Source organism: Suricata suricatta, chromosome 11 (assembly GCF_006229205.1).
Source record: "Suricata suricatta isolate VVHF042 chromosome 11, meerkat_22Aug2017_6uvM2_HiC, whole genome shotgun sequence".
In the NCBI taxonomy this organism is placed as follows: domain Eukaryota; kingdom Metazoa; phylum Chordata; class Mammalia; order Carnivora; family Herpestidae; genus Suricata; species Suricata suricatta.
The window spans coordinates 32,248,904-32,267,231 of record NC_043710.1 but is presented as its reverse complement, the minus strand read 5'-3'; the positions used below and the strand labels follow the sequence as shown (position 1 = coordinate 32,267,231).

At 42.3% G+C, this 18,328-nt stretch overlaps 1 protein-coding gene across 1 annotated transcript in view; it reads right to left on the bottom strand.

Moving 5' to 3' along the window:
* Positions 1-18,327, bottom strand: part of LGR4 (leucine rich repeat containing G protein-coupled receptor 4) — a 97,252-nt gene extending 78,925 nt beyond the window's left edge. The window contains exon 1 of the mRNA XM_029957735.1: positions 18,128-18,327. Within this exon, the coding sequence (XP_029813595.1) occupies positions 18,128-18,312 (185 nt within the window). The 5' untranslated portion in view covers positions 18,313-18,327. The remainder of the gene's footprint in view (positions 1-18,127) is intronic.
* Position 18,328: the final 1 nt, after the last annotated feature.

Below are 18,328 nucleotides of genomic sequence, written 5' to 3'. Positions count from 1 at the left end.
TTTGGAAAATGAAACAGGACTTCCCGTAATGTTGCCGTGAAATAAAAAATACTCTCACGGAAAATTTTTCTCTCATCTCCATCCTGCTTTAGGGGTCTAGATGCCATTATACCTATATTAAAAGCTAACTGAAATCAAACAAAGATATCTCTTTCCCAAACCTGGCGAATTTCATCAATTCCTACTTCATCCAGCAAGTCTGACCCTCATGTTGACAGGGACACCTTCTCCAGTGACCCCTTGTACACTGTGACTATCACTGCGTGTGTATCCCTCATCACAGGTGACTGCCTTACAAAACCACTTCTTTAAAACACTAAAGCTTTTTCCTTTTTTTAGGAACCTAATGTGATTTCTGAAGTTGGTGTAAGTGTTCAGTTAAAAAAAGGAAACGTTCAATTGAGAAAGAGGGACCGCAAGAAAACTCTTCAGTACTGTGCCGTCATGAACTTTTCTTCCTGTAACTTTAAGATCCACGTACCATCTCACTGCTCTAATGAAGAGCATCAACCAGCCACACCGCCCAAGAACTGAGGCCTCAGTCACTATGTCAAAGGTATAAATTATGGCCCAGAGACAGCTCCAGGCACTGCTCAGCTTGGAAATGCTCTCTGAACAACCATGTTGTTCCAAACAAACTAAATACTTGAGAGCCTAAAGGACAGTGGAGGCAATTATTGGGAGGAAATTTCTCACTAGGCCAGAAAGGAATAATTAAGTCTTTGCACGCTAAATCACATCACTGGGGTTAACAATGAAGTAATCAAGTGTAAATGGTGACAAAGCCCATCTATAGGACTCATGAAAGGAAATTAAGGTTGTGGGTAATCTAGACTATTGTTGCTTAAATACCACAAAAATTAGTCCCTAAAACTTCATTCATTTACCCTCTCTTTACACAAATGTGTGTGCTTCTTGTGGGAGGCAAGAAATTGGTTAATCCAGCAATTAAGGCAAATATACTGAATCATCAGAAGTAAAACACCACTCAGCTACTAATTCACAGGCAGAGATCCAACATCATCCCCATGCTACTTAGATTATTCCAGGCACTCAGAAACAAAATGCCTCCATTACAGAAGAGGCGGAGGGGTTCTCTCCAAATACCCGGCTAAAATCATTGAAATGGTAAACCCAGTGCATACTTTGTATCTTACACATCTCTATGCTGCAGGACATAAAAGAGAGTACACACACACACACACACACACACACACAGGTGAGGGGGCTTGAGGAAGGAAGCCGGGGGAAAAAGATGGAGGACACAAGCACAATCTCCCAACAACTGCTTAAAAGCAACTAAAAGCAGTGATGTTCTAAGGGAGCAAAAGAACCCTGACCTGAAAGTTAAAACGTCTAGACTCAGACTTTAGTTTGTCATCTAACTTGAGAGACTCAGTTTCCTCACCTTACTTTTTCAATTATTTTTTAAAACTTTTTTTTAAGTCTATTTATTTACTTTGAGAGAGTGAGCGAGAGAGCAAGTGCATGAGCAGGGGACAGGCAGAGAGAGAGAGAGAAGGAGAGACTCCAAGCAGCCTCCACACTGCCAGTGCCGAGTCCAATGCGGGGCTTGAACCCACAAACCATGAGATCATGACCTGCGCCCAAACCCAGGGTCAGACGCTTAACCAACTGAGCTACCCAGGCGCCCCTACCCATCTTATTTAAGGAGTGAGGCCCAGACAAAGATTTCTCAAGACCTTAAAGTGATTTAGTGTATCTGATGTTGTTTTTGAATAACTTAAGACTCACCAAAATTTGAAAAAACTGTAGAGTTCCTATGCATCCTTGACCCAGTTTTTCCCTATGACAACACCTCACATAACCATATTACATTAGCTAAACCAGGATATTTACTTTGGTGCATTATTAACTACAGACCCTACTCAGATTTCACTACTTTTTACATGCGCTCATGTTTTAATCACATGCACGGATTCATTCAGTCACCACTACAAATGTAAAAAACTGCTCCATCACCACCAAAAACCAAACAAACAAACAAACAAAAAAACAAAAGAAAAACAACAACGACAAAAACATAGGCACATTACTCTACCTGAAATGAAGCCCTGGGTGGAATTAATACATCCAATTCCTCCTGGCAGAGTATTTTCAATTCCTCGAAGAAAATAGACACCTTCAATTTCACAAACCTCTACTTGGAAAATGAAATGGAACTTCCCATAATGTGTTGCCATGAAATAATAATAAAAAAAATACTCTCAAGGATAATTTTGTTCTCTCCTCCCCTCCATTCCTTGCTTTAGGCTCCAGACCATCTACACCTACATTAAAAATGAAGCAAAATAAAATAAAGACATCCTAGGGCGCCTGGGTGGCTCAGCTGGTTAAGGCTCTGACTTCAGCTCAGGTCATGATCTCACATTCGTGGGTTGGAGCCCTGAATCGGGCTCTGGGCAGACAGCTCAGAGCCTGGAGCCTGCTTCAGAGTCTGTGTTTCCCTCGCTCTCTGCCCCTCCCCCACTCATGCTCTGTCTCTCTCGGTCTCAAAAATAAGTAAAACATTAAAAAAAACCAAAGACATCCCCTTCCCACAGCTACTCCATCACTCCCTCCTGCTGCACCTCCAGAGTCACACTGCTGTCTGCCCACCTGTAACCACACCAACCACTGACCTGTTCCCCATTTCTAGAATTTTGTCATTTCTAGAGTGTTTTAAATGGAATCCTATGCCACATGGAAGCGACTGAAATTGGCTTTTTCACTCAGCATAATATCCTCACGATCTATCCGTGTTGTTGCATTTTATTGCCATGTATTAGTCCGTTGCATTGGTACACCAGTTTATTATGGAATATTGATTTTATTCTTTTTATGTTTTAATTATCACTACTGGGTGAGGAGAAACTTTTTAAATCTTGTTTTGCCATTGCTTAAGATGGTTTATTTTCCAATAGATACTATTTTAATCAGGAATTATCTTAATCACCCCATTCAAACCTACCCTGCTTAGTGAGGCCCCTTTACCATGCTTTCTTTTTCTTCACAGTTCCTAATATTACCTGACCTCATGTTTATTGTTTTTTAAACTTTTAATGTTTATTTTGGGGAAAGAAACAGAGACAGAGACAGAGAGAGAGACAGACAGAGAGACAGAGTGTGAGTAGGGGAGGGGCAGAGAGAGGGGGAAACACAGACTCTGAAGCAGGCTCCAGGCTCTGAGCTGTCTGCCCAGAGCTCAACATGCGGCTCAAACTCAAGAACCGAGAGATCATGACCTGAGGTGAAGTCAGACGCTTAACTGCCTGAGCCCCCCAGGTGGCCCTTTGCTGTATTTTTTAACTGTCTACCATCACCCCTACCCTTTATCATGTCAGGTAAATTACATGAGGGCAGGGATGCAGTCTGATCACTCTGTCTCCAGCACCAACAATAGTTCCTAACACATAAAGCACTTAATAAATGCTAAATTAAATGTTTAAGTATTGACTTATTGCCTCAATAATTATTACTTTAAAGTTGAAAGACTACTGATTCCAGGGCACCTGGGTGGCTCAGTCAGTTAAGCATCTGGCTTTGGCTCAGGTCATGCTCTCACGGTGTGTGAATTTGAGCTCCACATCATGCTCAAGGATGCCAGGGCAGAGCCTGCTTTGGATCCTCTGTCCCTCTCCTCTGACTCCCCCTCAGCCTTCCTTGCACTCTCTCAAAAATAAACATTAAAAAAAAAAAAAGACTACTGATTCCATGAATCTTATACAAATACAGTATTAGTAGCTTCAATAAATCGTTTTGAACCGATAAAATTTGTGTGAAAGCTTTTTATTCACCTCCACAAAACATCTACAATTTCAACAAAGGAGTAGGCCCATGAAATTTTGGACAAAACACAAGGTGAAAGCACAGAATATCTTACCATCTGACAAGCTTAAGTTCTACGCAACTTAAGTCAAAAGTCTTTTTAAATGATAAAGGCTTATATAATCAAAGAAAAAACCATCTTTTCTGATAATGTGTTTTATTCTTTGTGTTTTTTTAGTGTTTATTTTTGAGAGAGAGAGAGAGAGACAGACAGAAAAAGAGACAGATTGTGAGTGGGGTAGGGGCGAAGAGAGAGGGAGACGGAATCTGAAGCAGGCTCCAGGCTATTGAGCTGTCAGCACAGAGCCTGACATGGGCCACGAACCACCAGATCATGACCTGAGCTACCTGAGCTAAAGTCTAGTGCTTAACCGACTGAGCCACCCAGGCGCCCCTCCTTTGTTTTGTTTTTAACATACTCGGGAGGGCTACCAATGGTTCCGGGCAAGTCATAGGACTAAAGGTAACTGGACTTCTGCCCAGTTAATGGAGAATTTAAACCAGATCAACTGTTTTCTACCAGTCTTAAAAGAAGTGGACTGAGAAGGGAGGGAAGGTCTGAAAAATAGAAGACTCTGGTGTTGCCGATTTATGTAACTGAAAGGTTTAGCAAATAATAAATAGATATCAGGTCTAAAAACATGTAAGTGTATGTCCTTGGGTAAAATGAACTTTCTGTCTCCCCCACAGAAAGAAAGGCCTAGCCTCTTTGATGAGTGGCCCATAGCACACAGAAGAGTGTTAGCCCACCACACCAAATGACCTTTAAGATTTAGAAGGGTCCAAGTCTATAAACTGAGGGTCTGAGAACACGTCAAGCAGAGAACAAAACATATCCAACCCCTCCAGAACGAATTCCTCATCTATAAAACGAGCCGTTCATGACATCCATGACACACAAGATTGATGAATGCCTACATGTAGGAGAAACAAGAAAGAACACTGTCATACGGCATACTCAGCCAAATAACGCTGGCCTGAGAAACCAAGATCCTACATCCCATTTACAAAACCTTGTTCATTACCTATGCGACCTTCCCCCCTGTGGTTTCTTCATCTAAAATGGAGAAAATAACAGCATGTGCTTTAGAAGGCTATTAATAGTATTAAATAGATAACACATGTAAAGCACTTCACATAATGCCTGGTCCTCAATAACATTTATTATTAGCATCTAAGTTAATAACAAGTTGAAGATGAGGGTTTACCTGAACAGAAACACCATAAAGAAGACCAAGACCATACTGTGAATTAGATGAAAAAGGAAAATGCTTCCCAGAGAAGCCCTTTAGAGTCACCAAATAACAGTCCAGCCTGGGGTTGGCTGTCACCCCATTCATAGTCAAAACTCTGGCCACAGATTCAATCAAGAACAACTCTGCTGCTAAAGAAAAGAGCACACAGATCCAAATAGGAGCCCATCCAGTCTGTAAAATATTAACAGCTTAATAAACATCAGCCTGCACAATCAACAAACACAGTGTTCGAGTCAACTAAAGAATACCAACTAAATTAATACCAAGTTGGCTAAATGAAATGCCTTGTGGGGAAAAAGGCTCATGGGTGATGCACTTTTACGCTGACTTGCCTATAAAAACATCTTCAACAGGAGAGGCAGGAAATTCCAGTGAGTGAAAGGGAGAAGCTATATGGAAGCCATCAGAGCGCACACTTCCGCTTTTTCATTTACTTCATCATTTTGGTTCAAAGAGTCACATTTAGACATTTGCTCGGTGAGAAGCAGGAAAGCCAGTATGCTAACGGATCCTCATATACCATCTAAGTGAGTTCCACAAAAGAAACAGCAAGCCAAAAGGCACACAACTGATACTTATTTTGATGACACACCAAAAAAAAACACCATTAACATAGAAAATGATGGGAAAGCTTTCAGACAAAATGCAAAAGGCAAAGAGACTGACACATACTTTTCAAAAATTCTGCTCTGAATAAAAGGTAACTTAGTTTTATACAGTAAATGGACTGTTCAATGTAAGTTACTCCTAAACCACCTCACAGTCTCCGACTGTATGCACATACAGGTAGGTGTCTGTGTGCTTTTGCTGGATGCTTTATGTTTGGTTCTGATCTTCGTTCCCCTGTTAGAATCTGAGAAAACATTTTGTTTCTCATTTTACCTTCTCCTCTTCTAATAAACTGTCAACTATCCAAGTAAACTACAGAGGCTATAAACAAATAGCGAACACCTGAGCTTCACAAACTACCACCCACTAACTGTGGGACGTTTGAGCAAGTTATTAAACCCTTTTAAGTCTCCAGATATGCAGCTATGAAATGTAAACCATGTCAGGGACTGGGATGATTACCATGCAAATCACAATTAACACATGCAACATGCCTGAGACACAAGTAGGACCAGCAATTCCTCACCAAATTTCTATTTTTTTGAATCAGACTTTCCAAACATGGACATGCTAAAAATCCAAAATTTTGTCACTGTAAAAAAAATGCTCCACGTTGGGAGCATTTCTCCACAAGTTCTTGGGGGGTTGGGGGGTATCAGGGTAACTGTCAGATACCAAAAAGAGGGCTAAGTCGGGTACCTGGCTAAGTCGGTAGAATGTGGCACTCTTGATCTCAGGGTTATGAGGTCAAGCCCCATGTTGGGCATAGGGCTTACTTAAAATAACAACAACAATAATAATTATACCCCTTTAAAGAGTACAGCCATTTAAACAAAATCCATTTTTAACAGCTTTTGCTATTATATGTATCACGCTAATAATACATTGAAGCTATAATCAGTAATATCAAACCTCACCATAGCTCTAAGACGTTAAAACCTAGACCAACACTTTATTAACATACACTTTCCACATGACCCAGGATCTTACTCCTAGGTATTTACAAAAGCAAAATGAAAACCTACGTTCATATAAAACCTCTGTGGAATATTATATTGGCTTTATTTATAACTGCCAAAAACTAAAAGCAAGGCAAGTATTCTTCAACAGGGAAATGGACAAATCAACCGTGGCACATCCATATCATGGAATGCTCACCAGCACTAAAAAGGAATATTATGTAATAACATGTGTGACAATATGATGGACTCTCAAAAGCATTATAGTAAGTAAAAGAAGCTGGGCACAAGACTGCATTCTGTTTCATTCAATTTCTAGGACATTCTGGTAAATGCAAAACAATAGAAGAGGCCCAAGGAAGAAAACAGTCTAGCAGCTGCCAAGGACTAGGGGTGGGGACAGGGGAGGACTGCAAAGGCCATGGGCAGAGGCAAAGAGATGGACATGTTCTAGATCTGGACAGTGGTAGTAGTCAGATTACGGGATGCACTTCCAACACTGGCAAAGCTATACCCTAAAAAAGGGTGCATTTTAGGATTGAGAGATTTGAGGGGAGTTTTCCTATGAATTCAAAGCTATGAAAGTTAGTTAAGTGGTCAAGAAGATGGAACACCCAAGATTAAACTAGTTATTTTACGATAAAAATATGAAGGCATTATAAGGAAGCAGAGGACCTCAAATAGACTCATTTGTGAAGAACCATAAATTCTAAGCTTTTAAAAATATAACCTTCCAAAAGCCAACACATTTAAAAGAAATCCATGATACTCAAGAACTAAAAAAGGAATTATGAGAAAATATGAAAAGCAATAGTTCCCCTCAGCATATTGTTTTACAGCTAATGTTAAATGATGATACCAAGAACAACCAGAAATACCTCTAGATAAGATGTATACATACATTACAGAAAAAAATGTATATATACATTTAAATATTTGGCTATATCTGGGATGATGCAGGAGCTCATTTCCTTTTTCATAAATCAACTCCCATCAAAACCAGCCCATATGTCTAGGAAACAATAAAACTAGAATTTCAGGCTGGGGTAACTATGGAAAGGACCCTGATGAAATGTATGTCATTATCTCCTTCACCAAAGTTATGAATCTTCTCATGCTGGGATGTCACAGAGTTTTGTTTTTGTGTTTTCTCCTTCTGGAATGCCACCGCAGCCAAGGCTGTGCCAAGGGCAAATTCTTTTAACACAGAAGACCTGAAAAAGGCAACTGATTTACCCCTCTTTTTCACATTCTTGTCCCACTCCTGCCACCCCCACTAATAAGCCTCCACGCTGTAGATTCAGATGCCACAAGGCAGAGCCGCTAATGCTAGCTGAAATGAAACACAGTCCCCAAGTAGAAGGCTGGTACTTTGCAAGAGAAACCTGTAAAGGTCAATGCAGCAGTACTTGGCTAGTAGACAATGATCAATTGACCTTGAACTGACAAGAAGATAAACAAAGGGGCAGACAGTCCTCAAGGCATGTTCTATTGGGAATCAAGCACCTCGCTCCCAACATGTGTATCCATTAAACACACCATGTATCAACCCTGGGAGAATAGCACCCAATGTCCTGAATGGAAGCGTGGGCGCGCACACACACACACACACACACACACACACACACACACTGACTTACACAAGTTTCGCTTTGGTGAAATAGACAATTAAGTCAGAATGACCATGGAATCAGGTCATACAAACTTAATTCAAACTGATAGTAGAAACTGATTTATCTAAAACACAAGATTCCTTCTCCACAGAATGTAACGGGGCTTTGGAAAACACATCTGATTGCTAGCAGCACAGCCTGTGGTTAGCACACAAACCTGCCAACCTACCATGAAGTATGAAGCCTTCTGCTGGATGCCCTCACAGCCCCAGACTGTTTGCAAAGGCCAGGAATGAAATATTCCATATGTTTTCTTTGTCAGTGACATGGCTATTGAAAGCAAGGCCACGGTAGTCTCCCTGCTGAGGGACTGGGTCAAGCTATTCATGTGTAACCAGGCAGATGTCAAGACGGTAATGGGAAAAACATCCCAAACCTTTTTTTTTTTTAAAGAGAGAGACCTCGAGTAGAAAATGCACAACTGTATTTGAAACACTCAGCCAATCTACATAGGTTGTGTGCGCCGCTGCTTATGTTAGCGGCTGCTCTGGCTTTATCATTCATTTTCAGATCAGGTCTGAGTCAAAACCCAGAAAAGTTTTTAGTTTCTGAGAATGATTTAACTGCTTAACAAGAATACCACGTAACTTTCTAGAAATACAAAAGATCTTAAAGAATGGGTTTGGGCTCTAAAATTTCTTTTACGATAATAAGCTTTTCTTTATTGAGAAACCTTGAGCATTAATCTCTAATGTAAAAAGAAATAGACGAGTATCCAAATAATCAATAAAATACCATTTTCAAAGTACTTAAAAAGTTCTCTCATAATCTGAGTATTTCTAGAAAAAAAGCGATGTGAAGAAACAAGACTGCAGCTAACCTGTCAATCCTGAGTAAATCTTACCTATCCCCAACATGGAAAATGATCTGAGAAACTACAGAAGGCACGCTTAGGCATGAGGCTTCCCAAAGAGTCAGGCATGGCTTAACGAAAATCCTGTGTTCCAAAGTCTGGAAGTAGAAAATCTGAATCTGAAGATCACACTGAAACTGCCTACGGTTACATGCCTATTTGCTGTGAGGAAAAAACTGTGTTCCCTGTTAGGACAGCACCTTTCTGCCTGACCAGCAGTCTCAGGAAACCAGTGACGAATCACAGAGACCCAAGAAGCCAACAGTTTCCTGGAGCTCTCTCCTCCGGAGAAACTCCTTCCCTCACCCCGCAAATCAGGCTTCCTTGTTAGAAAGGGAGTCGCATCACCCATGAGAAGGGATCTGGACAAAAATGCATATACTGCTCTCTCTCCAGCAGGATCTTTATGGTTTTTTTGAATGAAAAAATCTGCTAGATAGGTAGACTTTTCCCCATCGGCACAACAGCTTACCTGTGAAGTCTGTAACAGCCTGTGGACCTGGTATACCTTCAAGAACCAGTGAAGTAGGATTCACACACACACACACACACACACACACACACACACACACACGCAATGGCTTAGTCACTCCCAAAAGAAAGGACAACAAATCAGGTCCTCGCCGTCACTCAAACAGGTCGCGCTGAAGTTTCCTATGTATGACCCTCGAAGATAAAGTGAAGTTACCTCTTTCTGCAGATGGAAAAGCCAATGTTCAAAGTGGCTACATGACATACCCACACTAATTCGGGAACTCATGATTCCTTGTGCCATACTCTCAAAAGCAAAATCTTTTTTTCTTAATTTTAGTATTTATTTATTTTTGAGAGAGAGAGAGACAGACAGAGCATGAGCAGGGGAGGGGGGCTCCGAGCTGTCAGCACAGAGCCTGACGCGGGGCTTAAACCCACAAACTGTGAGATCACGACCTGATCTGAAGTCTGGCACTTAACCAACTGAGCCACCCAGGTGCCCCAACAAAATCATTTTTGAAGGCCTATTCTTATATAAAGATAGTCTTATAAAAAGACAACTCAAGAATAGTGACATAAAGAGCTGGATTAGTGACCATGGACTCAAAATGACCTTGGAAAGAACAGAAGGCCAACAAAGAAAAATGTTCTTTCTTACAAAGATAGGAAAATATAAAGGTTTTTATAAACCTGGTTGAAATGAAAAGAATTTTAAAAATCGTAAATAAATGATTAAATGAATAAAAATTAAGTAAGCTAATTAAATGAGATGAACTAGCAGAAGGAGCACAGAGAGGATGAAACCTGATTATGATAAATGGCTAAATATCAGTAAACCCATAATATGTATTTTTAAAAACATGATACTAAGTATTTGAAGTGTATTAAATTCACTTAATATCCCCTAAATAGTTCTGATCATACTGCATACAAATTCTGTCTGTGCTTTAATTTACATGAGATAAGGAGAGTTTGAAGAGAACTAGAGGGCAATTATCACTTTGGCAAATGCAATGAGTGACTGGATCTAGTGCCTAAAACAGAAGAGTGTACGAACAGTCTTTGAGAACAGTAAGAAACCTAAGAGGCAGTTGACATTGTCTTCTTTCTGCCCACTCTAAAAAGAGTCACTATACTTTTTTTTAATGGTAAATTCCATGCCCAAAGCGGGGCTTGAACTTACAACTCTGAGATCAAGAGTCTCATGCTCTACCAAGTGAGCCAGCCAGGCGCCCCAAGAGTTGGTAGACTTTAAAACAGAGTTTTAAATCATTCAAGAGCTCGTGCTCTCCTTCTCTGGAGAATTCTCCCACAGGAAAGCAGCTGAGATGGCTTCCACCACACGGGAAGGGCCACAACCTAAAACAGAGTGGCGACCATAGGTCCCCTCTCTCCTGGGAAAATCTCATCTGCCGAGCCCTTCTCCCATGATCCATGCAGTTTCTCTAAGAGCCTCTTAGCATTTTCCCTTAGGAAAATGGGGGGAAACCCAGAAGTTAATCAACAGCACAGCCCAATCTCTAGAGCACACCCCCTATCCCGCACCTTGAAAACAAGAACCGTGACAGGAGTGAGAATGAGGACGTCCCTCTACCTTCCTGGGAAAACAGTTCTAATTAAGCTTTCAGGAGCGTCTTAATGTCACCCACTTGTACAGGTTACTGTCTGCAGTTCCTACGAGGGGCTGCCTTGTGAACTTCACCATCTGAGGGGAATGGAGATGTGAGCCTCATTCCTCAGCCCTGCCTAGTACAGCTCCAAAGGACCATCTCCTGGCCAAATTTACATCACTCTTCTTAGGAGGGAAAACTTTCCTCAAATAAAACCTTAAAAATGTACAGGACTGTGAAGACTAACTCATGATTTTTCTGGATACAGGGTTCTGAAATCCAATTCAAGTATCAAAAATATTTTGTTGTCAGGGTACACTAAGATTTTCATTCTTTCAATGGTCAACTTTATATTTAAAACTTTGTTTAAAACAATAAATAAAAGGCTACATTCAATTATCAGATCGGAGGAAAAGAAAAAAACTAGCCAATGGGACTTACATAACCTTTTACTTGTCTTGATTCTGAATAAACACAAATTCAATGGGAAGGATAAAGCGCCATTAAATAACTTGAAATATATTAGATATGATTCCTCCACAAGTTTCTCACCAGCACAGACATCAGACCAGCATGGGATCTACGTGGCCCAGCCACCTCCCAAAATATCTATGGTTTACATTTCCTTACAAGGCTATTCTTACATTCTTATGGACCACCATATTGCCACAGAGGGGTGGTCCGATGCCTTCGCCATCAGGTCTTTCAGTACAGAAATGCTGGGAGAACCAGAAAAATCTATTTCTTGGACATGGACTCTTAGTAGGGCATTCCTGAATCTCAATCACTTGCATCTAAAAAAAGAGATGCCTGATGGCAAGTTTTGCTGTCGACTTGGTGCCCAGGGCAAGTGCTTTTTTGACAATTAAAAGATGTAATGGTATCAAAACACGCTTCAGAGACCGAAAACAACCACCCGAAACCTGCTAAACACTGTGCCAGCCATCTACACTGTTTAACAGCGAATACTCGTCTATGGGTAGGTGAATCCAGAGTAGACTACCTCATAATTACATCTTGCCATTTAAAAGGAGTATTTGAGTACAAACTTGCTAAAGTCTTTAGAAATTGAGGTTATTAAGTGTATATGAACTATAAAATCATGATCGGTCTCTTGCTAAGCCTGATTTCTAAACTCAACTTGGAACTCACCCAGTTTCAGACCATAGGGCAGCTACCTGGCCTACAATTTGACCATCAAGTACTTAAACACAAAAGAAATGCCTAGCAAAACAGACAAATTAGCCATTTGTATCGGAGTACTGATTTGCTAAATGCCCTGGTATTGTAGTCTTTACTGGCAGAACTTAAAAATAGAGGATTTTATCATCTTAATGAAGCTCTAAAGAAAGTACAGCTCACTGAACAAAGCTGGAGGCAAAAAGGAAAAAGTTATCCATATTCCTTTATATATGTGAAACGCTGTTAGCATTGCCAAAAACTTGAAGGCTGCCTGAGACAATCAAGGGCAAGCTGGATAACACCCTTCTAAAGCCAAGACCTTGAGATCTAGCTTGAAAAATTAAAAGAGCAAAGCTGTCTTATCAAGAACACTGAGTTATATTAGTTACATTTTTCAGAGTGAATGGCACATCTGGCAGGGTTTAACTTTTAACCCAGGTATACCAACAAACACGGTACTTTTATGGAAATTTATATCTTTTTTATAGAGAAAATGTGAGTCTTAGAAAAAATTCAATGAATCACTAAAGGATTCCTAGAACTTTACTTGCTTAATAGTTTACGCAGGTTCAGAGAAAGTCAAAGTAGTGAGAGACCTGTGCCATTATCGAGTCCAGTATCCGTCATTTACTGATCAGAAAAATGGGAATGAAGGCATAGGGGCAAACACGGAGACCAGAAACCAAAATCCAAACTTGCAGGCTGTCAGTACTTTTGCTATTATGAAGATGACTAAAATAAGAATTTGAGAGATAGACTGACAGAGGCCAAGAAAATGCCCAAACTTGCCTGGATCCACCTACCAGTAGAAAACTTTGATCTTCCCTAAGAGATTAAGTTGTCAAATGTTACCTTACAATTCTAATGTTGAGAGCCAAGTGCCTGGACTTTAAATGCTTGTGACACCATAACTGTCACTAGCATTTGGTTCAACTGGATATCATAAAACATTAGTGGTTACTGCAAAACCTTTAGGGGCGCCGAATGAGAATTAATGGGTTCAAGTCCGAGGTATTGTTCAGACCACACCCAGCACATTGTTGCCTCCTGAAGGCAGAGAGTTCCCCATTGGATGGAAATTTTCCAAGAGAGTTGTGACAATTGGAGAAGTTTCCTGGGTGGGTGAGCGATTCCATGATTTAAACAATATACTTCCCTTAACACAATGGAGAGGATGCAAGAAATGCATAAAAAACATCAAACTCGAGAGAAAGAAAACTCTTGGCAGTTAAGAGTTGTTTATTTCCTTGTTCTACAGGTGAAGAAACCAAGGCCCTGAGGGGGTTAAGCATGTCACCCACTCAAGGTCACTTGTGTGATTTATTGACAGGTCTGGAAACCGGCTCTCCACATGCCCGGCAGAAGACGCTTCCTTCTCTTTTATTTAAAGAGAACCCAGCAGTTCACCAGTTTGTAAAATAAAGGATCTATACTTAAAGATGTTTATATATTGGCTTGATTTAGCAGAAAGTTCACTTGTATAGGAAAATAATACATCTCTAGAAAGACCCACTACACCAAGTAAACTAACATTAAAATAATTCAGGTATCGAGAGATATCAAAACTCTACGATCAAAAAAGATACAAACATCTACCACAAATGACTGACCTGCCGGAGAATACAGTAGACATTGGAGGAAGCAGAAAAAAAATACTTTCAAATGATACTATTAAAAGGAGGAAGGTATTTGGTGTAATGGGGGGAAAAAAAGCATATCTTAAGGAACACTCTGAGATGATGCTTCCGACAGAAGAAAAAGCAACAGATTATTTTTGAAAACACTTCAAAGCCTATCATGTAACCGTGAATTCTGTACGGAAAGCTCGATAACCTGCCCAATGTACAGGGTGCACACGCTGTGAAGGTTGGAGAGATTATGAGTAATTATATGGAAGTGAGGATGTTGAGTAACTTTCTGTACAGTATCCAAATTACTGAAACCGAACGATTTTATTTTCCAAGTGTTAAGCCATACCCACAGGAAACAAGCGAGGTTATTCTACCCTAGCAAAGCGCCTTAGCCAGTCATGCATTCTGCAACAAGTCTCCATGGCAAATTTCCTAACACACACTTCTAAACACAAAGAACTCCTCCTCCAAGTGAGTGGTAATGAAGAGGTTTGAGCAACTTCACCTAGAACGAAATCCTGCTGCCCCTGGGATCTTTTACAAGAGGATCATAACATTATCGTCACCTTGCCATCCTAAAATTATGTAAGAATTATAAAATCAGAACTTCTGAAAGCCACAAGCAGCCTTAGATGTAATCTAGTCAATCCAATTATTTCATTTTTCAGATGAGGGAATGGTTACTAAATGAAAAAGAACAGAAAGGGAGAATGACTTGCCCAGGGCCACATAATCATTTAGTGGCATGGTAAGGACTAGGACCAAGGGATCAAAGCCACAAAAACAGCCTATGTCATCTTAAAACTGGTCACCATACATAATCTAGGATGTGGAAACCTGTGCTTTGGGTCTATGGCTCCCAGAGGTCTAGACAACGACACATAAACCAGAGGACACGCATGTGCAAACCCCTCCCCACCACCTCTGTGACTTCACCCCCCTCTCCCCAGAGTCCAGATTCTGGGAGTGTAGGTGATGCAGGGTAACCTCTCACCATTAATATACGAATAACCTTGAATCCCTCCGATTAAATAAACTTTGGAATTTTAATACTAGTAAGATTACTTCCCTCAAAACCCCTCGGGGTGAATTGTGACAAGCCAGTGCATTGTGACACAGGATTGGGAACTGCTGTTGCAAAACATAAATAATCACTACAGGTGCAGCAAATAGTGTGAACACAGGAATCCCATCAACAATACTGAGATTACGTCTGACTCTGCCCCCAGATAAAGCAGCTTTCAGCAGGAAATAGACGCTGTTGGACTGAACAAGTTTAAACGAGCCTGAAGGAGAAGAAGCAGGCATCCTCTCTCTGGGGCCTTCTCAAACCTGGACAACACACTAAATGCTGAGAATGCTGACTTTGGCAATCCTGTGTGGGAATGATGTCTGAATTCCGAGCCCCGACTCTCCCCTCAGTGTGGCCTTAAGTTCTCGAATCACTGCAACATTTTTAAGTGCCTCCTGTGTACCAGGCTCTGTGGACTCCAGGTCCAGTAAAATAAAAGCTCTGCTCTTTGTCAGTCTAGGGTCTCCAAGGTGGGATTCATTCACTCCAGGCAGAGGTGATGGGCAGAGGTGAGGATACACCACTAAGCCATGAGACGAAAAGAAAAGCACTCTGATTAAGCAATCAGTCCCATCTCTTTAACTTGTACCTGTGGAGTTTTATGCACAATAGGCATGGGCGTATGTACATGCTCCAGAAATTAGGAATGGGTAAACAAAAGTTTGGGACCATGGATCTAATCCCTTGGTGCGTAACTGCGGCTCACTAAAGCTATCTTGGGACAACAGATCAGACATACTGGGGAAAAGACCCCAGGTGATCCCAAATCAAGTGGAGTGTGCAACCCGACAGCACCTGCCCGTCCTCAACATGGCCTTGGAGATTCACTTGAACTAGCTAGTTTCCCAAAACACAAACACATTGCCCTTGAAATGCCCTTTAAATGGGGTAGTTACATAATATATACTTCTGAGGATGAAATGAAGAGTATTGGGAAAGAAATAAGGCGTGCTCTGTATACTCTGACTATAGGTCACAAGTGGAAGAGGAAAATGTTACACATTTGTTCACCACAGCAGCTCAGGAAGTGCCATGGTGGTGCTAGTTTAGGCAATCTAATCTGGACAGGCGCCAATGATTTTTGTTTCCCATGCCTTGAACAGTAAGTTCTGTAAAGGCTCCAAGTTGAGAATAGAGCATTTACCTCCAGGGAGTTCTAAAGAAAGATGCTCTACAGACAGCAGTGTGCTCTCCTGAAAAATGTAATATTTCTTTGTGGTTTTAGGTTCTAATGTAAAACAGTCCTTTTCCTTATAGGACAAGCCTACCCATCAAAACTGGAAGAATCTGCTAAACAAGGTCTTTACAACTAACTGGTCAAAATAGTAAAAACATGCCTTTCTATGAATAGAGAGTCTTGAGCGCTTTCAGGTAAAGGAACCTCCACTGCATGCATTCCCTAAGTTTCATGAGAACAGGAAAAAAAAAAACAGAAACAAAACAAATCCAACCCAATCTCTACTCCATCTTCTTTCCCTCACTGCTCCGGCTCCCACACAAACCTGCCCGCCTAACGTACCTGCTTGTGGGCAAACTGCTCTTCACTGCAAAATTAATTTCTTTCAGTGAAAAGTCAAATTCCACCCCACTGGAGGAAAACGACTTCAAATACATAATGAACACACGAGGCAGGAAAAATAAAGAGGGGGAGCTGGAGGCAAAGCATGAGACCAGTCTAAGGCATCAGGCTGCAATCCTCAACAGACCCCACCAGCAGAGAGCAACAAGCTGAACGCCTCCACCACCCACCTGGAAACACAGCAACGCTCCCGCCTGCACAGAAAGGATTTCTTCACAGGGTCAGTTATTCCTTTACAACTGTTTATTTCTCAGAGCTCCCTTTCCTTGGTTATAAGGGGAAAGGAAATTCCCTTCACCCAAGGACCTCTCAGAATCCCTTCCTCTCTCAATCAGTTCTTTCATGGCACTCCATTGAATCACTCTGGCCACACAACGCTAGAGCAAGCGGGTACACCAAGCCCTGCATTCAATCACCCTATTCTTTCTCTATTGGTGGGCCTTTGCCAATATCACCTACAACACCTATTTCAGATTCCTCTGCTTTTCTGAAGGCAACGTATAAGGCCTCAGTTCCCCCTTGGAGGAGGGGGATTTTAGAAGTCAGAACCATCTGAGTGGTTTTCCCAGCACCAGGCAGCTCAAAAGAAAAGTTGTGCTGATTAAGGTACAGGAGAAAACTGCTGCCTTCCATTCTGGTTAGGCAGAGACTATGCTCTGGAACTTTGATTTTTTTCCAACAGTCTGTAGTTCAGGTCAGTGTTCCTCCTTTAAAAGGTCTAGTTGGGTAAGAAGAGTATTTTCACCAAAAGAAACCTGTAGTTTCCTCCCTCCTTCTGTCTTGTTTTTACCCGATTCCCCCGCACGCTCCAGAACTCTGGGCGTTAGTCGGTGAGTCCAGAGTGGAACTAGACCGAGGTGCCAAGTCGCTCTATCTGGATGAGGGCAAAGTGGAAAGGGATTCGCCCTGACTGTGGCACAGGTGTTCTCCCCACATGCTGGAGCCCTGAAGGCTCCAGGTGTTTCCCTACGAAGCGTGCCCTAGGTCTGCAGACTCAGGCCAAGTTCTAGGCGCCCTCAGCCTGCCCATTGAGAAGCTCTCGCCAGCTGAGCGGGGCCCCGCGTGAGAAGGGAAGGTCTCCTGAAAAGGCTGCCAGGGGCAAGCATTTCCAGATTCCTCCCTCCTGCTTGGCCCCAGATGCACTTGGGAGGCTAGGGCCGGGGAGGGGGGGTGACTGTGCCCCAAAAATCTGGGAAAAAGAGCTACCCGAGGCTCGGACCCGGGCTGGCACAGTCTGTAAAACCTGCCGTGCAGGACTGGGTGCCGAGTACCCCACACACAGGTGATCCGCGCCCCAGTCCTCCGGACACTTGTGGGTGGGGTGGGATTGACCACCGGCTCTGCGACCCCCCCCCCGGACCCCTTCTGCCCCCTCCCCAGCACCCTCACCCCGGCACTCACAGCGCTTGGGTGAAGGCGCTGAGCCCCTCGGGCACGGCCGTCAGCCCCTTCCCGGAGCAGTCCACCCGACGGTCGCCGTCGCAGCTGCAGGGCGCCGCGCAGAGAGGCGGCGCCGCGCCGCTGGGCTCGGCCGAGCCGCGCAGCCCCAGGGCGAGGAAGCAGAGTAGCCCCAGCGGGCCCGGCATTGCTGCGGCCGCCTCC